The sequence below is a fragment of the Camellia sinensis genome, chromosome 8 (assembly GCF_055761805.1).
Source record: "Camellia sinensis isolate YWXY chromosome 8, ASM5576180v1, whole genome shotgun sequence".
In the NCBI taxonomy this organism is placed as follows: domain Eukaryota; kingdom Viridiplantae; phylum Streptophyta; class Magnoliopsida; order Ericales; family Theaceae; genus Camellia; species Camellia sinensis.
Window position 1 is genome coordinate 13,260,627 of NC_138968.1, and position 21,892 is coordinate 13,282,518.

A 21,892-nucleotide genomic window follows, 5' to 3' on the forward strand; every position below is an offset into this window, starting at 1 on the left:
AGTCATAAAAAAAATAAAATAAGTCTTTTAACTTAATAAGACAAAATATCACATCTAAATTATAATCATTTTATTTTTTCTCTCACGAAAATAAAAAAAGTCAAAAAATTTATTTTAAATGAGACTTTTTAATCCCAAATTAAAATAATTAAAAAGTCAAAAAATTAAAAAGAGAACTCAAATCTCAAATGAACCCTTTATAAAGGACACAAAGACTAAATGAAAATAACAGAAAAATAAAAACTTACTGCTTCGACAACTTTGACATATAATGCGCACAAAAAGCAAAATGTGGTTAAGAAGTTGGCCATAATCCATTGCAAATGTTGTGGTGTGAGTTTCAGTCATAATAACTCTGAGCCATCCTTCTATTACTTCGACACAAATAAAATGGACCTTTTGCGATTTTATAAGCCAAAACAAAAAAAATACAGAAAATGTTTTATATGTTGAATTGAAAGTTTTATTTAAATAGAAAATATTTTTTATTATTGCCGTGGCCACTTTCACCGCCACCACACCATCACTACTACTATCACCACCACAACACCACTATCGTTACCATCTCTACCTCCACCACCACCACCACCTCCATTTTCAATTTGTTGCTCCCATTACTACCATCACTAATGTAACTATTAATACATTAATTTTAGAAACGCAACCAAATATAAGAAAATATTTTTTATGAAAAATATATATTTTTAAAAGTTCTGTAAAAAAAATTTTTTACCAAAAATAAACGAAATGCTACAGTGTATCATCTATTTTATATTTTGAGGATTAGAAGGATTACTAGTTCAACGATCAAGTAATTAGGAAATTTGGTTATTGTTAATCACTTAATTATACATATTAATTAGGGCATATTACACTAACCGTCCTTATAGTTTGGAGTTTGTGTTACTTTGGTCCATAACTTTTTAATTGTGACACATTTGACCGTGAATTTTGAATATTGCTCCAAACAAACTGTCACGGGTCAACTCCTTTAGAGGCGCAGCGGATCAATTTTCGCCCGTGTGGCGCTCAAACTCCACCAAGTTTAAGCCCGCCATAGCTCATTGACAAATCGAGTGTTGATGATCTCACCCATTTGAACATTAGGGCCCAATGCTTTGTCAAGCAAAACAACTTCACAAGGAAGCTCCGTCTTCACCCGGATGCCACAAGTAGGCCTGACACCTCCAGTGCACCAAGCACGGCATAAGTCGCTTCATAGCGCCAAGCTTATCTCAAGCAAGGTGCTTGCCCAACTTAGGTTCATGTCATCAAGGTGCCTAGCCACACAACAATGTGCTAGTAAAGGTCCTCAACTTAGCCGACAAGCCAATGTTGCATGTTGGGTCTTTAGTAGCATTTCGAAGTGTCGTAGGGTCTAGCATGCCTCAATAGATGCATATTGGATGGCCACTTGGTCATGCGAAGCCCACAAGCCACCAAGGGTCAATCTCTCGCCCACGGTGTAGTTCTCGTGCCAACACGTGTGTTAGATTCCGCCTAAGGTCATTGCGCACCTTAGCGTTGCACCAACGTGTAGCATGAATAAGGCAACATCTCAATCCGTAGCTTGCTTGTAGCATAATGTAGTCCCTCAATGGACGTAGTCATTGCATAGCTTGATGCCTTCATTCAATAGCCCATATATGCGGTGTCGTCTTTCAACCGCTTGGCTTAAGCCACGGGATCCCCTCGTGCAAGGTTGAACCCAAACCAAGCACTAGAGTTGGCACACGAGGCCTTTAGTAGTGCCTCGATAGCCCATTCGGTCCAAAACGAGTCCCAAAGATGCCATATTGTGTGGCATAATGGAAACAACGTAGTGGGCCTCCCCCTCGGGAGGACACGCGCAGTGCTTACATTATTGCACCGTCCACGGGACTCCCAAACCCATGTGGAGACTCTAGACACCCCTCTAGATGCCTAAAGCCCGCCTTTGAGTTGCCCCAAGGTTGCTCACTTGAAGCCCAGTTTGGGCGGGGAGGTAGGTAGGTAGCACACCTTGCCCCCTTATATATGCTTGTTAAGCAATTTGCCCTCTAGCAGGAGGAAACATCATACATGTCCGAGGAGTCATAATGATTTTTCATAAATTTCACAAATTGAGAAAAATCACGAAACTTGGTCGAGAAAACACTTCCCCTAAGATCTATCTCCAGTAAAAATTTCAGCCCGAAACTCCTTCGTTTGAACGCCGAAACAACGCGCCAAAACTCTGTACTGTTGGCTGCCACTGCTGCTGGCAGCGTTGGTTGGCTATTGGCATGGGCTGTGGCTTTGCCGTCTGCTGGCTATTAGTGGCCTACATGCCTTGGGCTACTTGGAGCCAAAGTTAGGCCACGTTGGGGCACTTCCAATGGCCACTCTTGAGCACTCAAATGGCCACACCATCACGAGCGAAACGTCACGGAGTTAGCCTTGCAAGGCAACCCGTGACACTCTCCTCCACTCCAACCATCAACGTCCTCGTTGATGTAGCACAAAGCTGATGCTGATGTGCGTGTACCGGCTCCTCTGATGAGTCCAACACCTCTGTGTTGATGACCTACCTTCAACGTCTAACTCTTTTAGCCAAGCTCCCCTCATTGTTCTCTACTCAAATCCAGTTGAAATGCACTCCACTTGTTGCACTCTCTGCTGGCAACTTTTCTAAAATGCCCTCTCTGAAAATGCCCTCTGCCAAAGCTCCTCTGAGCGTCTCTAAACTCTGCTCCTTGCCAATGCTCTTGAAATGCCAAGCCCTCTTCTCAAATGGCCTCTCCGCCAATGCTCCTCCGAGCAAATTCAAGCTTCTTTACCATTGCTCAATTTCAAGGATAAAGTCGTCAATTTAATAAAACATAAACTAATTTGACAAAAATAAATGTCAAAAAAATATTTTTAAATTTTTAAAAATTATTTCTACTCACCAAAGATAAAATTATATAAAATTAATAAATATTTTATGCATTTATTTATTTATTTCACCAAATTAATTTTTATTATGTATTTAAATAATAATCATATAATATGTGATTGTTAGACTTTTAATATATAATCAATACATTTAATATATGAAATATTTTAAAATTTAAAATTTTTAATTTAATAATAATATTAAAATCATCTTGATATTTAAATTTTAAAAAAATAAAAACTAATTTAATAGAAATAAGAACAAGTATGATCATCAATACAAAGATATTCCAATCATCATTGTGTGTTCTCACATTTTTTTCCTTTTTGTTTGTCCTACGTCGGTGTATAACTCTGTTCAATATCTATTCAACCGTCTAGAAATCCTCATTTAAAGACAAATCTTAAAAATCTAACCAAGACCCACTTGAATTCACCTCCAATCCTCCGAACCCATGTCTCAATTTCACTTCTCGTCCACTACATGAGCGTCAAAAATTCTGTCTTTATAATTGAGTTTTTCAGTTTTCCTTTCACTTTCTCTCCGTTTCCGGGACAATCCCACTCATGGCTGCTGCACTAAGATCAAAATCATGCAGAGACACGGCTTCTTTCACGGTCTCGCAATTCAGATACTTTATTCTCAACCACATGCACTGTGGTCGTGTGCTTGGTTCCTATTCCAATTCCAGAACCAAATGGGACGATTACTTCTCCAACACCCCTTACCATTTCACCTCATTCAAACCCGTTTCGCTTCGCGGCGAATTCGTCGAAAAGGGCACTGGGATTAGCGATAGTAGGAGGTTTTGGCCTAGTTATGTTAAGAATAGGAGGAAATCTGGGCAAGTTTTTAGTATATTGAATTCTTATGGGGAACCCCCTGAGGTTTGGCAACCTCCTGGGGATGGAATTGCGGTCCGGCCTGGTGTGAAACTGGTTCGGGCGAACGATGGTGGCGGTGGGGGTGGTGGGAGCACGGGTTCGGGTGGAGGGTATGGGGCCAATTCGAAAGATGGGTGTTGGGGAGGATTGAATTTAGGTGGTAGTTTTCCGACCCCGAAAGAGATATGTAGAGGGCTTGATAAGTTTGTAATTGGGCAGGAGAGAGCTAAGAAGGTGATTCTGAATTTTAATTTGATTCACAGCTATTGTTGTTACATGCTGAATTTGAACTTTTTTTTTGTTTTTGTTTGTTTTGATTACTAATGTGAAGATGTTGGATTGAAATGCAATTCATGAAATATATCTTAAAAAGGAATTTGCTTATGTGGGGGACACTCATTTGTTTCTTTTCATATTCTTTATGTTTAGATAAGTATTTGTATTCAATTCAATTATTTCTGATTGTTGTGCCATCTAATGAAATTTTTGCTATTTGCTTTGATGGGCTTTTCTGTCATTGCCTTTTTTAGTGGTCCGGCATTGAATACTTCACTTGACACAACTACAGGGACTTTTTGTATTGTAAAACAATTATCTGAGTTGATTTGTATGTGTAATGTACAATTGCTTGATTTCTGTCTGTTTATAATGTCATTTAATGCGATTCTTTTGTTTGGAAAGAGTTTGCCTTGTATGAGCTCTCTAACTATATGATATGTGCTGATTACAGGTGCTTTCCGTTGCAGTTTACAATCATTATAAGAGGATCTCTAATGACCCTTCACAGAAGTGGTTAGCTCTAAACCTTTGGTGGACATCAATTATCTTTTCTTTCCTGTATAAACCTTTTGGAAAGAAATAAAATTATTTGACATATGAATTCGTATGTTGGAATTATGGACATTGAAATTTACTCTTTCGATCTCCTTATATCCCTGACGGGGCCAATGTTCTGTTTGTTTATTTGTCTGTTTGGTTTGTAATTCTGATGGCCACGTTTATGATGATATATACTTCTAACATTTGTCACTACAATTTGGAAAGTTAGGCCTGCAGGAGATTCAGTCAATGAAAAAACAGATGCTTCTGATGATGATTTGGTGGAACTTGAGAAAAGTAACATTCTTCTAATGGGGCCAACAGGTTCAGGTAATATGCTGTCGTATTTTCCTTAATGCTCCACTGATGTTTGTACTTAAATATGAATACTTTCTGCCAGAACATTGAAGTTTGGTAAAAAATCTTTAAGTAAAACTTCGAATTTAATAAAGACTAGTGGTTTGAAATTTATTGGATAACTATAAGTGTCAAGACTGGTGCCAGGTGTTGCATCAAAATCTCTCTCTCTCTCTCTCATGGTGCATACACTCACTACATGAGCAATGAGTATCATATTGGATATCTTAGTTGCAAACATCTATTGTGAATGCTGGTTGATCTAAAACTGTGAAGCATCCATGCTTTAGAGTGATGCTGTAGTTCTAAGTGTCAAGATCCATTTTATACACGTTTCACTAATACAGTACTTTCTTATTTGTTGTTGCCACCATGTTTTGATAGGGATAACAAATCTCTAAAATATCAATTCTCTCTTGTTTCATGAACATCCAAGTTGATGCTAAAAATTAGTTTGTTTAATTTTCATTTAATTTATTTTTTATATAAGAAGTTGGTATATTGTTGGTTTTTAGTTAAATTTGCAGGGTTAAAATTGAGGAAAACAAAGCTTGGTTAGATACGTCTTCCACTTTTCTGACACCTTACTTTCAGTTATTGGTTCTCTTTCTTACACTTCTGATGTTGTTTCAAGGACAGGGAAGACATTACTAGCCAAAACATTGGCAAGGTTGGTGAATGTTCCCTTTGTTATTGCAGACGCCACTACACTTACTCAGGCAAGTTGGTAGCTCTTCACCATCGCCATGGCTCTAATTTTGTCGTCTGCTTATTTTTAAGAAAAATAATAGCTTGGTTCCATGCATTTAGCTTTTCATCTTTCGGTAACTTTGAATGTGCGGAATAATTGCAAATCTCTATAACTTGCACATGAATTGTCATGTTTGTAACCTGAAGATTTAGGATCATGTATTCTTGTTATGTGCAAATTATTCACTTTGGTAGAGTGAAATGGAAGTCTAAGGTAGCGTTTGGTTTAGTTTTAGAATTATAATTTGAAAATGAAGTTGTATTTTGAGTTTGTGAGTTGTTGAATCATGATTTGAAAAAAGAGAATTTGTTTGGTTATGAGTTTTGAATTTTTGAAATGAGTTTTGAAGTGAGAAAAGTTGTTTGGTTATGAATTTTGAAAAGAGTTTTGAGAACTTAATTAAAAAATTTATAACTCATAACCAAACACACCACTCAAAACTCTATTGAAAATTCTATTCAAAGCTCATAACCAAACTCTTTTTAAAATTTAATTCAAAAAAATAATTATTGAAAAAAAAAATTTATTTTTAAAATTAAAAAAAATCTGAAAATATTTTTTTTATTTAAAATATTTAAAAAATTATTTTTTGTTTAAAAAGTTATTTTTTGTTAAAAAAATATTCAACTGGTGTTTTAAAATTACTTTTGATTGTATATTTGGTTGGAATTTTTTTTTTTAATTGTTTTGTTTAAAAACGGTCTAAAAAAAAATAATTTCTATATTTAAAAAATATCAAAACAAATATAAATTTTTTGTTTTCAAATAACAGGTTGCAATTGCCAAAAAAAAAAAAAAAAAACTGTACTGGTCAATTGGCCGGACATCCGGGGGATATCCGGGCGGACGACCGGATAGACCCAATCCGCAAATTCAAAATTCAAAAACTCTACTCAGCCAAATATGCATTGGAATGTGTATTCAAATGTGGCCTTGGAATCAATTTTTGAAAACTTAAATCAAACATAGCATTCAAATATGAGGGTGAAATTATGATTTGAAACTTAAACCAAACATAGCCTAATTTATTCTTGGAATGTGTTCGATTCATGTTTAGCCTAATCAAAATGATTAACTTGGCGTCTTTTTTAAAGAGCTCTCTCTCTCTCTCTCTCTCATTGAGTTGTGAAGAACCAATCTGAAAATAATTGTCAAAATCAATTTTGATAACCTTTGAGTGACCTAAAAAAAAAGAGAATGAAGAATGAACAAAAGAAAAATTATGGCTGTGTTTGGTTAGACTTTCAAAGTGTGATTCCACCCTTTGATTTCAATACAGTGTTTGTTTACAGTTTTCAAAAATTAATTCCACACCTACTTTTCAAAACACGTCTGCCCGTTCATTCTCTCGGACGTTCGGCCGGATGACCGGAACAGTGTTCGGGTTCTTTATTTTTTTTGCTCCTGTTGTTTTTATATTTTAAATAAAAATTATTTTAGGAATTTTTTAAATTTTTTTAATGAGTTTTGAATAGAATTTTGGGTTGTGTGTTTAGTTATGAGTTATAAATTTTTGAATCATATATCATATATCACATCACTCAATTTAAACTCAATTCAAAACTCATAACCAAACAAATTTTCCACACTCAAATCATAATTCCGAAGTTCACAAACTCAAAATACAATTTTATTCTCAAATTATAATTCTAAAACTCTACCAAACGCAACCTATGTCATCCTTCACTCTTAATAAGTTTAAGTTTTTAATGCTTTACCTTATTCTTTCTGTTGAGAATGTAGACAAATTATATGTTTTGGAATTCTTCTCTTTTTTTGAGGTTTTGTTGTGATTTTAAGGGAAATAATGGAATATAGAGTTTTGTGTTGACAGATCTGGTTTTGTTGAGCTCATGACAACATATTGTTCTTTGCAGGCAGGGTATGTTGGGGAAGATGTGGAGTCCATATTATACAAGCTCCTTATGGTAAAGTTCCATGAACATACTCCTGAGTTTAAGAATATACATCACCAATATGTGTGGTTATTGCTTCAAACAGTGCCAGCATGAATTGCAGTTTCATATCTTGTCTGGAAGTTACTGAACTTTGTCAATGCTCATCATGGATAAAAGAACATCGCCCCTAATGATGTAGGATGCTATTTTGGTGACCAGGCAACCATTTCTAAGCATTCAGTGTTGGCCTCTGATTTTCGATGACAGTCTCTGGACTTTTGGATCATATAGTTGCTATAAAGCTATTCTACATCCTACTTGTTTATGATTTTAACTAATATTGTTTGTTGCATAATTGCCCAACTATGATTTGCTCTCAAGCTTGAGACCAGTGTAACATCCTTTTATGTTGTAGTTTTTGGTTGTGAAGCCTTTATTGTTTTCCTTATTTTGTCACTTGTTGAAGCCTGAATGATCTTTTGCTGTTTTAAAATTCTCGCATTGAAAAATCATGATAGCGTTGGTAGAGTTTTCTAAATATGATTTAAGAATAGGAGTTGTATTTTGAGTTTGTGAATTTTGAAATTATGATTTGAGTGTGAAAAATTTGTTTGGTGAATGAGTTTTGAAAAGAATTTTGAATTGAGTAGGGAATTTTTGATGTAACATATGATATTTAATACAAAACTTACAACTCATAACCAATCACACAACTCAAAATTCTATTCAAAACTCATAAAAAATTTAAAACAATTCCATTTTTTTTTTAAAATTTAAAATATAAAAAATAGCAGGTGGCAATTGTAAAAAAAAAATAAAAAATAAAAAAAATGCACTGTTCCGGTCAATCGGCCGCACATCCGGGAGGACAACCAGTTAGCCCAAATTTTCCCGCCTTGGACAGAGTTTTTAAAAGTGAGTGTGGAATTAATTTTTAAAAACTGTAAACAAACATCATGTGCAAACCAAAGGGTGGAATTAAAGTTCCAGAGCTCTACCAAACATAGGCCATATTTCTTGCAAGAAGTTCATGTATTTTACATTTTTATTGGACTACATGTATGTTCCAGTGAAGTATAAAAGAGAATAGGTTTTGCACAAAGTACCATTTTTACTTGCTTTGTTACTATCTTTGTTGCCTTTTAAATTTCAATTTGAATGTTTCTGTAATAACTTTTATGATTAAATATGATCTTTTGTTCTTATCCTGGCCTGTTATTGCCTCAGGTTGCTGACTATAATGTGGCAGCTGCCCAGCAAGGCATTGTGTATATTGATGAAGTTGACAAGATTACAAAAAAGGTTTCTCTAACACTGTTTGAGGGTTGAGAATTATCTTTTGCTTATGTTCCAAATGCAACATAGCTTTCTTCTGCACTCTTGCTACAATTTTCCATTTTCGTATTGCAGGCTGAGAGCCTCAATATAAGCCGAGATGTTTCAGGGGAGGGTGTCCAGCAAGCATTACTTAAAATGCTGGAAGGAACGGTAAATACATCTTCTACTTGGTTCACCTTGAAAATGTTAAATGATGAATACTTTTCAATCCCCATGGAGGGAATGCATCTGTTGCATTCTATTGATGATTTGTCCAATTTTTTTCATAAATTTAAATTGAGATGTTTGCTGGAGTTGGTCTTGGTGAATCTGCATGAAATTATTTTGAATTTGTAATTTATTGGCTTCATGATTCTAAAGTTGGTTCTTGGGTAGTGTTTGACCCCTCGTTGAACTAATTTTTGGATTTTGTAGAGATTCTTGAATATTTTTTATATATAGGTGTTTTTTTAACAGTTTTGATGTAGAGGTGTTTTATTTCTGGTTATTCTAGCTTTATATACTGGTGGCACCCCCTCAGTGCCTTCTAATAAATGTACTCTTTGCTGGCCCACCTAGCAAAGGAAGAAGGCTACTAGACTAGTATAAAATGAATAGAAAAGAAGAAAAAATAAATTCACGAAACTCCTATTTTTGGTCCTGTTATGACTAGTTTTATGCACTTATTTTGGCTACTGCATTGGATTGCTGATTATTTCAACTTGGTAATTTATATATTGATTCATCAAAATTAGTTGGAAGAGTGGAGTCTTCTTTTGCACAAAAGGTTTGCTATTATGATGATTGAATAGTGTAAAATATATTGATAGAGATAAATTGTATGTATTATTGATTGATGTATTGATTGTTATATGAATAAAGAGGTACACTCTCCGTTATATAGGAGAGAAAATTACAAACATCATCATGCCAAAAGTGGATCCACTAACCGAAAGTAAAGGCACTAATCTAAAGCCTAAAGCACTAACATAAAATATATTAACAGCCCCCCTCAAACTCAAGGAGGATAGGTACTAACCAACTTGAGTTTGGAGAGAGTAACAAAACAGAAAAATAAGCTGACAAATAAAATTAAAAATGGGATAGGAGACACTGTATGGTTGTGTCAGACCGTTGTAGAAGACACGGTATGGTCGTATCGGACCGTTGTAGCAGACAGTTTACGGGGTCATGTCGGACCGTTGTAGCAGACACTGTGTGGTCGTGTCAGACCGATGTAGAAGACAGTTTACGGGGTCATGTCGGACCGTTGTAGCAGGACAGTTTACGGGGTCATGTCGGACCGTTGTAGAAGACAGTTTACGGGGTCATGTCGGACCGATGTAGCAGGACAGTTTACGGGGTCATGTCGGACCGTTGTAGAAGACAGTTTACGGGGTCATGTCGGACCGATGTAGCAGGACAGTTTACGGGGTCATGTCGGACCGTTGTAGCAGACACTGTGTGGTCGTGTCAGACCGTTGTAGAAGACAGTTTATGGGGTCATGTCGGACCGTTATAGCAGGACAGTTTACGGGGTCATGTCGGACCGTTGTAGAAGACAGTTTACGGGGTCATGTCGGACCGATGTAGCAGGACAGTTTACGGGGTCATGTCGGACCGTTGTAGAAGACAGTTTACGGGGTCATGTCGGACCGATGTAGCAGAGGTTGTGGTGATGCACAATGCGCCATGAGCGACTTATACATGATACTGTGTATAACCCCCCCTCAAACTCAAATAGGTGTGAAGATAGAAACCTATTTGAGGTTGAAACAAAGGGATTGATAAAGCTGACCGGTGTAGAAGACACTGTATGAGTGTGTATATAGGCTGCCCAAAAAATATACATGGATGTAGATATCGAGCCCTCAAAAGTCGTGCCCTCAAAAGGTGTGCCCAATCTGTCAAAAGGCGTGCCATCAAAAGGCGTGCCCGATGTATCAAAAGGCGTGCCAGATATGATGGCGAGGCACGTGAGTGCCTTGGCTGGCGTGCCCGTTTGTCTGGCATCAAGAGGCGCGCGATGCGCGTGGCTGCCTCGGCTATTTAACCAAGACGGAGGCGGAGGCCGAGGCCGAGGCAGAGGCTGAGGCAAGAAACTGAGAGAAAACTCTGAAAAAAATCTTCGTTGTGCTGAGAGAGAGAGTCTGTAACACTCTGTGGCGAGAGATATTCTGTAACACTCTGTTGCCTAGAAAATGGCCTCTTCGTCCCGTGGTCTGCTTACTCTCTTTCCCGATCTCAACGAGTCAACAAGAGAGATAACGGGTGCGGTGTCCCGTGAACCCCAACCAAACACCACTGGGTTTGCTCCGTTGAACTTTCCGATGCAGTCGGTGGAGCAAAAAATGGCAGTGCAAACGGATGTGGAGGCGAATCAGTATACTTTGAAGGCATGTGTGGAGTCCATGACGGCGGTCACAAACTTGTCGCACCGGCTGCAGAGTAGGACAAATGAGGTGCAGCAATTAAACTCCCAGCTGGCTCTGCTCCAACGCATGTATAAGGATGCGCGAGCAGAGATAAGCGTGCTAAGGGCAGAAAACAAGGAGCTGAAGCGGAAGGCCACCGTGATGTTCCGATTTGGAGGTCCGCCATATGCTGCAGTGGAGGAGCAGGGAGTAGTGATCATGCCCAGTGGAGTGGGAAACACGGAGGCAACACCGGCAAGGGCCGTCCAGGACGGAGGTAAAAAGAAGAGACCGGCAGCAGAGTAGAGAAGAAAAAATCCCGCCTGTGGATGTGGGTGTTTGGTTTGTTTTTTTTTTTTTTTTTTTTTGTTTGGTCTGTAAAAGTGTGATCGGGGTGGATCCCCAAGATGAATAAAATATGGTGTGTTGTGCAAATATGGAAATTGGGTTTTCTTTTTTTTTGGTTTTAGATATATGTATATGTTTACATATTAAAATATAGTGGGTGGAAAAAAAAAATGATAAATTAGTGTAAGAGATAGTGGGTGGTGCATGTGAGTAGGCTCGTGGGTGAGAAGAAAAAGAGGGAGTGGGTGATAAAAAAAAAGAAAAGAAAAAAAAAAAGGTGGAATATGGATGATGAAAAGTGGGAACCAACACATGTGGGTGGAGGTGTTGTGGTGTTGTTTCGGTTCCTTTTCAAAAAAATGGAGTAAAATAAATATAGAAAAAAAAAGAAAAGCAAGTGGGGTACATGAGGATGTTTTTGAAAAGAAGAGATAAAAAATAAAAAAAAAATAAAAACATAAAGAAACAAAGTAGTAAAAGAAAAAATGTTGTTCTCTCTCTCTTAGCACCGAGAGAGATGAAATCACGTGGGTAGCTTTTCTTTTCTGTGTGATGGGTGTGTGTGTTTATGCCATCTGTGTCTTTTGATAGAGCCAGGGCATCTCCTTTTCCTTGCAGCTCTAGTCGCTCAAGACATTCATTACCCAAAAAAAATCCTTCTGAAACTGAGAATGAGAAAGAATGGGAGGAAGCTCATGAGAGAACCAGGTGAAGCCAAAGTTGGTGTGTCCCCTCTGTCGAGGGCAGATCACGCACGTCGGAAACAACTCTATCGTATAAATCAGCAGCACGTTAAACGCAGTGCACGCACTGAAGAATGATATCATCTCCAACCCAATCTGGAACGCCCTCCACCACCAACACCACGAGGACGTCATCAAGCTACTACGTTTTGCAGGGGTTGCAAGAGTCTTAAGCGTGGCGAGGAATTCTTGTTTACGTCCTCGGAGGCAGAGCCATCTGGGAGACTCGAGGGCTAAGAAATGAAATAAGACACAGTAGAAGATTGCCGGAACACATGTCCACAGATACAGTAACCTCCATGAAGAGCCCCTGGGGTCGCCAGCGTTTCCCGACGAGCTCCGTGGATAAGACGAGAGCGCAGGTTCCAATGGTGGAACGGCCAAAGCTGCTAACAAATCTGAGGGCTGAGTAGATCCAGATGTTGGTGGAGAAGAACACTGTGGAGAGGCCAGCAAGTGACATGAGGAGGCAGGATAGGAGTAGCATGTTCTTGCGACCCAGTGATGAGTAGCATGTTCCAGAAGAGTATTTCAGGGACACCAAACTCTGGAGCAGCTTTGAGAGTGAAGCTCATGCACCCATCGGAGACGATACACGTCACCGGCGGCACATCCGATGATGACGATGACGATGACGTGTCATCGAACTTGGAGAGTAAATTGCGGAAAGGAACTGTTAGAATTTCCCATCTTTACCTTCACCTACTCCACTACACACAATTTCCCATCTTTACCTTCACCTACTCCACTAATTTCCCATCTTTACCTTCACCTACTCCACTACACACAATTTCCCATCTTTACCTTCACCTACTCCACTACACACTCCACTTCACCTACCTCCACTTCACCACACACTCCACTTCACCTAACCCACTATCACCTCCACTACACCTACTACCACATTTTCTTCTATATATAGATTGTATAGGAATTGTAATTAATCAATCTTGTAATACAACAAGTTATCAATACAATCAATCAATAATACAGTATTTTTTCACATGGTATCAGAGCAAGGTTAAGAAGCTAATAATTCTGCTTCACCGGCGGGCGGCAGCCTCGCCTTGGCCGCCCGCCGGACCTCTACACATGCCCTCTCTCTCTCTCTCTCTACAAGTCTTGTTTGATGACGTTACTACTCTGCATGGTATGTAAACAATGTTCAAAAGCTGCTTCTCTCTCGGACACACACACGGCAGAACTCTCTCTCTCTCATTTTTTTTTTGCAAACACTTTATTCCTCTCTCACACCATTCACACTGCCACATACACAGCACATGCACGACACCATTCACACCCATTCTTGTTATTTTAATACACACATCCACTACCTCACCTTTATTTTCATTATTATAAAACACTATCCCCAATTTTATATAAACTTTTCTATTCTAAACTTTTCTCCACCACCCAACACCATCATCACATTTTCCACCACCCACCTTTTTCTCTTTTATTTCATAAATAAATAAATAAATAATACATTAATTTTAACCAAAAAAAAAAAAAAAAAAAAAAAAAAAAAAACTAAAAATCCAAAACCGTGGGTTTTACCAAAACCGTGGTCCCATCTTTTTTTAATATTTCAACTCCACTTGCCATAATGATGCTGTCCATGCCTTGGATCCTCTTCTTATTCTTATTACAAAAAAAAAAAAAAACAAACCAAACCAATTTCCATATTTGCACAACACACCATATTTTATTCATATTGGGAATCCACCCCGGTCACACTTTTACATCAGCAAAAAAAAAAAAAAAAAAAAACACAACAACCTCATCCACAGGCGGGATTTTTCTTCTCTACTCTGCCGCCAGTCTTTTCTTCTTGCCTCCGTCCTGGCCGGTCCTTGACGGTGTTGCTTCCGTGTTTCCCGCTCCACTGGGCACGATCACTCCACCATACTCCTCCACTGCAGCATATGGCGGCCCTCCAAATCGGAACATCACGGTGGCCTTCCGCTTCAGCTCCTTGTTTTCTGCCCTTAGCACGCTTATCTCTGCTCGCGCATCCTTATACATGCGTTGGAGCAGAGCCAGCTGGGAGTTTAAATGCTGCACCTCATTTGTCCTACTTTGCAGCCGGTTCGACAAATTTGTGACCGCCGTCATGCTTTCCACACATGCCTTCAAAGTATACTGATTGGCCTCCACATCCGACTGCACTGCCATTTTTTGCTCCACCGACCGCATAGGAAAGTTCAACGGAGCAAACCCTGGTACGCTTGGTTGAGGTTCCAGTGCCACCGCACCAGTTGTCTCTCTTGTTGACTCATTGAGGTCGGGAAAGAGAGTGAGCAGACTCCGGGAAGATGAAGCCATTTTCTGGGCCACAGAGTATTACAGTGTATCTCTCTCAGAAATCTCTCTCAGACAACAGAGTGTTACGGACTATCTCTCTCAGCAAAACGAAGAAGAGTTTTTGTTTTTTCCGAGGTTTTTCGCAGCTTTTTCTCAGCCTCAGCCTCAGCCTCAGCCTCTGTCTTATAGCCGAGGCAGCCACGCGCATCGCGCGCCTCTTATCACCAGCCGACAAACGGGCACGCAAGCCAAGGCGCCCACGTGCCTCGCCATCATGTCCGGCACACCTTTTGATGAATTGGGCACGCCTTTTGAGGGCACATCTTTTGATAAAGTGGGCGCGCCTTTTGAGGGCGCGACTTTTTGAGGGCTCACTATATATATCCATATATCTATATATTTGGGCAGCCTATATACACCATCATACAGTGTATTTTTTATGGGTCCGACAAGACTCTGTAAACTGTCCCGACATTGATTCCGGTTAGCTCCTTTATGGGTCCGACAAGACTCTGTAAACTATCCCGACATTGATTCCGGTTAGTTTCTACAAGGGTCCAGCAAGACCCCATAAACTGTCTTCTAAAACGGTCCGACATGACCCCATAAACTGTCTTCTACAACGGTCCGACATGACCCCATAAACTGTCTTCTACAAACGGTCCGACATGACCCCATAAACTGTTTTTCTACAACGGTCCGACATGACCCCATAAACTGTCATCTACAACGGTCCGACATGACCCCATAAACTGTCTTCTACAAACGATCCGACATGACCCCATAAACTGTTTTTCTACAACGGTCCGACATGACCCCATAAACTGTCTTCTACAGCGGTCTGACACCGCCATCCAGTGTCCTCTACACCATTATGACACCACCATACCGTGTCCTCTACAACGTTATGACACCCCCATACCGTGTCCTCTCCAACGTTATGACACCACCATTCAGTGTCTTCACCAACGGTCTGACACGACCATACAGTGTCTCCTATCCTTTTTTATTTTTATGTATTTTCTTGTTTTGTTACTCTCTCCAAACTCAAGTTGGTTAGTTTCTCTCCTCCTTGAGTTTGCGGGGGGCTGTTAGAATTTCCCATCTTTACCTTCACCTACTCCACTACACACAATTTCCCATCTTTACCTTCACCTACTCCACTAATTTCCCATCTTTACCTTCACCTACTCCACTACACACAATTTCCCATCTTTACCTTCACCTACTCCACTACACACTCCACTTCACCTACCTCCACTTCACCACACACTCCACTTCACCTAACCCACTATCACCTCCACTACACCTACTACCACATTTTCTTCTATATATAGATTGTATAGGAATTGTAATTAATCAATCTTGTAATACAACAAGTTATCAATACAATCAATCAATAATACAGACAATGCAAAGAAAGAAGGGATGTCTTGGGTGGAGTCACCACAGAAAAAGAAATTAGTGACGATGAAAATGAGAAAACAAGAAAGAAGAGTTTCTGGTATGTGTTTGTGATATGTGTTGAAAAAACTCCCGCGGGCAGCGAAGGCAAGGTTGCCGGCCGGCTGCCCGCCGGAAAGAAAGGAGTATAGGCTTAAATCTTATAGCTCTGATACCATGTAAAATATATTGATAGAGATAAATTGTATGTATTATTGATTGATGTATTGATTGTTATATGAATAAAGAGGTACACTCTCCGTTATATAGGAGAGAAAATTACAAACATCATCATGCCAAAAGTGGATCCACTAACCGAAAGTAAAGGCACTAATCTAAAGCCTAAAGCACTAACATAAAATATATTAACAAATAGTTAATTCATTATATTCTGATTTATGGATTTTTCTGTCCAGGTAGTCAATGTCCCAGAGAAGGGAGCTCGAAAGCATCCTAGAGGTGACAATATTCAGGTACATGTTCATTAGTTATTGTGCAAGTATTGAAAAGCATGATGGCTTAAATAATGTGCAATTTATGCCTGTTTGGATGTGGTAATTTGCAGAACTCATTGTGAAAGTGTAATATATAAAATAGCAATGGGTTAACTGTCTCAAAAAGCCACGAAAAAAGAATTTTATCATCTTCTTATTGGCCATATCATTCTCATGCTTTTAGTTAATAAGGCATAAGAAATGATCTAAAACACTGTACAGTACAAAGAATAAGAGGCTACTGAGCAAATTATGGCTTTGTGATGTGAGAAGTATTTGAAATGAAAAATCTCACGATTCTTTAGCGGTTTTTTGGTTTGATGGAGTTTCATCTTGAATTTAATATGTGGATAAGGAGTTTAATTTATCTGGATCTGCTAGAAAAAGAAAAGTTTCCCCAGAAAAATTAACAAACAGTTTACTTTCCTTTTGGTTTTCAGTTTTCTATCTTTTGTTTTTCCTTAGATTGTCCAATAGATACTACTTGATAAAGATGGGAAAAAGGGGGGAAAAAAAAAAAAAGGAAAAAAGAATTTAATACTAACTTAACTTGAATTAGTTAGACAGCTCTTGCATTCGATCTTTCTTGAAAATATGTCTGATAATAGTTTCCTTTGGTATCTGTGTTTTATAGAAATATCTTTAGTTCTCTTCTTAACCATACTTCCAATCTTGCTGTTTCTAAGACATGTTCATGTGTTTATACTTTTAACAGATTGACACAAAAGATATTCTTTTTATATGCGGGGGTGCCTTTATTGACTTGGAGAAAACAATCTCAGAAAGGTAATTACTGTTAGAAAATTATGATTTCACCCTTTCTTGGTGATGTTACCTTTAGGCTGTGTTTGGATTATGGAGGAATTTGCAGATGGAAAGAAAAAACAAAAGAAAAAGTGAAAACAACCCTTCGCTTTTCTATTTCCTTCACAAATCCCTCCCTGAATCCATGATCCAAACACAGCTTTATGATCTTTTCTGCTACTTGAAGTGCTCTGCATCCACTTTCAGGCGTCAAGATTCTTCTATTGGGTTTTCTGCACCTGTGCGTGCAAACATGAGGAGTGGTGGTGTTACAAGCGCTGCTGTGGCATCATCTCTACTGGAAACTGTAAGCTCTCTCCAAAGTGATGGACTCTCTCTCTATATATATATATATACACACACACATGAATATATGTTGATTTTTTTAAGGAGCAAAGTCAGTCTTTTCTTGCTTGCACAATGAAGTATGAAAGATACATTCATGTTTGGCAGGTTGAAAGTGGTGATCTTATCGCATATGGTTTGATACCTGAATTTGTTGGACGATTTCCCATCCTTGTTAGTTTGTCAGCTCTCACTGAGAACCAACTTGTTCAGGTATTTTTGCAGAATGATGTGCATGGGTTAGTTGTCATGTATACCTAGCCACTTTGTTTGCATTCTTACTAGCAATAATGTTTGGTAGGTGCTGACAGAGCCAAAAAACGCCCTAGGGAAGCAGTACAAAAAGATGTTTAAAATGAACGGAGTAAGTTTTTCTTTACAGGTCACTCTTCTTCCAAGTTAGTTTGAAGAAAACTAAAGGCATTAACTTCAAATTTTTGACCCGATGTGTGGGAATAGGCATCATTCATTTTGTTCCCACACATCTGGACCAGTGTTATGCTTTTATTGATATGGTAAAAGTACATGTTGCAGGTGTAAATTAATTGTTCTTGGATTTATTTATCAGGTAGATCTGCATTTCACAGAAAATGCATTGAGATTAATTGCTAGGCAAGCGATTACAAAGAACACGGGGGCTCGAGGACTAAGATCCATCTTGGAGAATATTTTGATGGATGCCATGTATGAGGTATGTCAGATCTCCTTTGATAACTAAGCCTATGTATGAAGTTTGAAAAGCATGCGAGTGTTGGAGTTGCTCTACATGCTGGCTACTATAAAGCAGAAATGTACTTGAAATTAAACAGGATTTAGAAAAAGGGTGGCTCTAATGCCACCCTTTTTCTAGGAACACAACTTTTTACTTTTATCTGTTTAGAAATACAAGATTACCCTCATACATACTACTAACAATCATATACATCTTTCTTTGACAATTTGATTTGGCTCAGCACTAAGGTCACCACTGTATGTATGGCTAGGTAACAAAAAAACCTTGTGGTTTGTTTGTTTGGGATTGAAGAATTATTGGTTGGAAAATCAGTGCACCGGTGAGATTATAAATCAAAGGAATGTGAGAAAGTGATCTAGTTTCAAGACATGAAATTAATGCAAACAATAAAGAGGTCTGACGTTGCAATGTTGTTACCCAAATAGGCTGCAATCTTGGATTAGGGCGTTTCATCTAGAATTCTAGATTGAATCTTCTATTGCTTTTTTTTCTCCATAGCTTCTCTTCATTATAAGTCCCAGAACCTTAGGAAGGGAAAAGCTATTATCACTATGGTATCATCCAGCTCCAGCACTGCACAGCCATAGCTACAAAGAACAACCTCATAATCACTCAACTCCTTTTGATGTCATCATTGAACAATTGTCAAAGGAAGAAATAGAAGAGTCCATGTATAACCCGGTTTTTGTACTTGCTAGACCTCTGCTACACTTTTTATACTGGTCAAAGCAATTGATGATTAGGGGTCTAAATTAATCCCAGTCTTGGCAAAATAATGAGACCCATTTCTCTGTTCTTATGGCCTTTTTTGTTCTGAACCTGATAAAGTTCTGCTTATTACTTCATACCCTTAACGCCCTGGGACTACAATTTTTGGCTAATGTCATATTAAAACATGTTTGTTGTTCAATGCGGCAAATTCTTATTAAAACAAATTCTTTTGACCCTAATGTCTGTTATAATGCTACTGATAGAATATTAAGATATAATTCTGAATGTGATTTCATCTTTGAATCTTTTGCAGATTCCAGATGTGAGAACAGGCGATGATATAATAGATGCTGTTCTAGTTGATGAGGAAGCTGTTGGGTCGGAGGGACATGGGTGTGGATCAAAAATCCTTTATGGCAAGGGTGCATTTGACCGCTATCTTTCACAACATAAATTAAAAGATTTAGAGGTGCATATTACTCAGCCACATGTATCTTGTCAAATTAATGTTGCTTGCTCATACGTTTTCAATAATCTGAAAAGAACTTAAAATTTTTTTTTACACCCAACATGCTTTGGACACTCGGGAGACACACATATTCATCAATTAGATATGAATTAAACTTGTTATACGTTTGAACAAAATAACTTAAGATATAATGATAAAAAGAAAAAAAAAATGAGGTAAATTTCTATGAATTTATGTTGCAATTTTTTATTATTTGTGAAGATATATTTGTATATATGCCATATAATAAATATATATAATTTTTTTGTGTGCACTGTGTTGTTTCTTGCATTTTTTGTTATATAATTCTCGTGTTGGCATATCCGTATCCATGTCCGTGTTTTTTAGCCAATAATGTTTGGGACATTTGTGTTTCTATTGTGTATTGCAGACAAGTGCTGAAGGGTCTGATGCAGAATCTGAGGTGGAACCAGAGCTTCCTTCAATTGTTGCTTTGTAATCTTTTTTCCTTGAGGTTTATTTCTGGTCTCTCAACCCTGTACAATATATAAATTTAAATGAAAACAATAATCTAATAGATTAAATATGCAATTATTTGTATTTCTGGTGTTTTGTTTAAATTATCCAGCAACCCAGTCCCACTTGAATAACCAGTATATATTAAAATTTGCAATTTCCAAGTTTTTAAAGTTCTCACCTCTTTTTCTTGGGCACTTGTTAACACGCTTAAAATGGTTGTATATCTAGCTTTTGCTGAGTATTGAAACTCTGCTTTGGGTGTTTTACTTGAATTAAAGTAGTTCAATTTCTGTTGGGATGTCTCGACAGTTTTTTTGTTTTGCCAAGGGGATATCTTGCCAGTTGATACCATAGAATCATACATTCTGTTTGGTCTTGAGTTTTCAAAACAGTTATTTTGAGTTTTCAATCCATATTCTTTTGTTTTTGGTGAATTTTTTAAAAATAATTTAATCAAATCTTGTTTTTTTAGTTTTTGGACCGACTTAATTTAAATACACTTAAAAAAGTAAAATATTGGAAAGAAATTTAAAAAAATTCAATAAATATGAAAATATATTGAATTTTTGTATCTTACGAATTTTATAATTTTAAAGTGTATCTAGATCTAAAAGTTAAAAAAAAAAAAAATGATTAGAATATTAAAAACGTTAACTAAAATCCAAAAAGAATATATATTGCAAATTAAAAAAATTAATTTTAAAAACTTAAAACTAATAAATATTGTAATATAATTCAAGTTATCAGACTGGGTAGATGATATTATTAGAGCATGTCTGTCTATATTGCATTGTTGGCAAACAAATGTGAGGTGCATAATTATGTGAAAGAATGAGAATAATCAATTGCTAGACATACTTCATTGCACCAATCCAAGCATTTTAGACCTGATTGAGGGTTCTTTTTGAGAGTGTTCATCTACTCTGTTTTTTTGTACAACTTCATTGTCTTTTATATGAAGGGTCTGGGACTTCACCACAAAAGAGCATCTCTTGTGATTTGTGTGTTCATTTTTATATACAATTATTTTTTAAAAACTCTATTATGTTGTATGCAATATATATATTATTATTTAGTTGTTAAACGAATGGAGATTAAAGTTTAGTATCATAGATTTTAGCTAATACTTAAATTGAATATTTGTTAGATTCATTTATTTAAAAATTTGGACAAATTACATATGTAGTCCCTATTATTTGCTATTGTGAAAATTTATCTTTATAGTTCTAATTTTATCAATTTTATCTTACAAAATTTACATTGTGTTAAATTAGTCCAATAGGGCCCTAAGAGATTTTGTATGTTTCATCTTTATAAAATTTCTTTGATTGCTTGTTCAAAAAAAACAATGGGAAATTACCCATAGGTCCCATGGGAAACATGTGATCTCCATTTAATCCCATAACTTTTTCACTACACCCAAAAGTCTTTTCCTCTCTCTCTCTGCTTTTTGCTTCCCTTCCTCTCTCGTTTTTTTTTCTACATTTTTCTGTCACCGTGTTTGTCATGGAAGAGGACCACCGGTGATCATATCTTTCTCCATTGATCGGGGTTCATTGATAACCACCAAGCATTGAAATCAACTCCGACGAAGAAGATGATATATTTTCCGACGAAGAAGATGAATAGATCTACTTAGATCT

The 21,892-nt window shown here is 37.5% G+C and overlaps 1 protein-coding gene across 2 annotated transcripts; it reads left to right on the plus strand.

Annotated features, from left to right (window-relative positions):
• Window positions 1-3,159: 3,159 nt before the first annotated feature.
• Window positions 3,160-20,330, plus strand: CLPX (CLP protease regulatory subunit X). Of its 2 annotated transcripts, none has more exons than XM_082882085.1 (15): window positions 3,160-4,014; window positions 4,511-4,572; window positions 4,829-4,929; window positions 5,596-5,679; window positions 7,589-7,635; window positions 8,833-8,907; window positions 9,016-9,093; window positions 16,591-16,647; window positions 17,384-17,454; window positions 17,680-17,779; window positions 17,926-18,030; window positions 18,119-18,181; window positions 18,386-18,508; window positions 19,575-19,730; window positions 20,161-20,330. In XM_082882085.1, the coding sequence occupies exons 1-15, from the start codon at window positions 3,463-3,465 to the stop codon at window positions 20,227-20,229; spliced, it is 1,743 nt and encodes a 580-aa protein (XP_082738211.1). In that variant the 5' UTR covers window positions 3,160-3,462; the 3' UTR covers window positions 20,230-20,330. The 2 variants fall into 2 exon arrangements, with proteins under 2 accessions (XP_082738211.1, XP_082738212.1); XM_082882086.1 differs by having other exon boundaries at window positions 3,163-4,014; window positions 4,825-4,929.
• The last annotated feature ends 1,562 nt before the right edge of the window (window positions 20,331-21,892 follow it).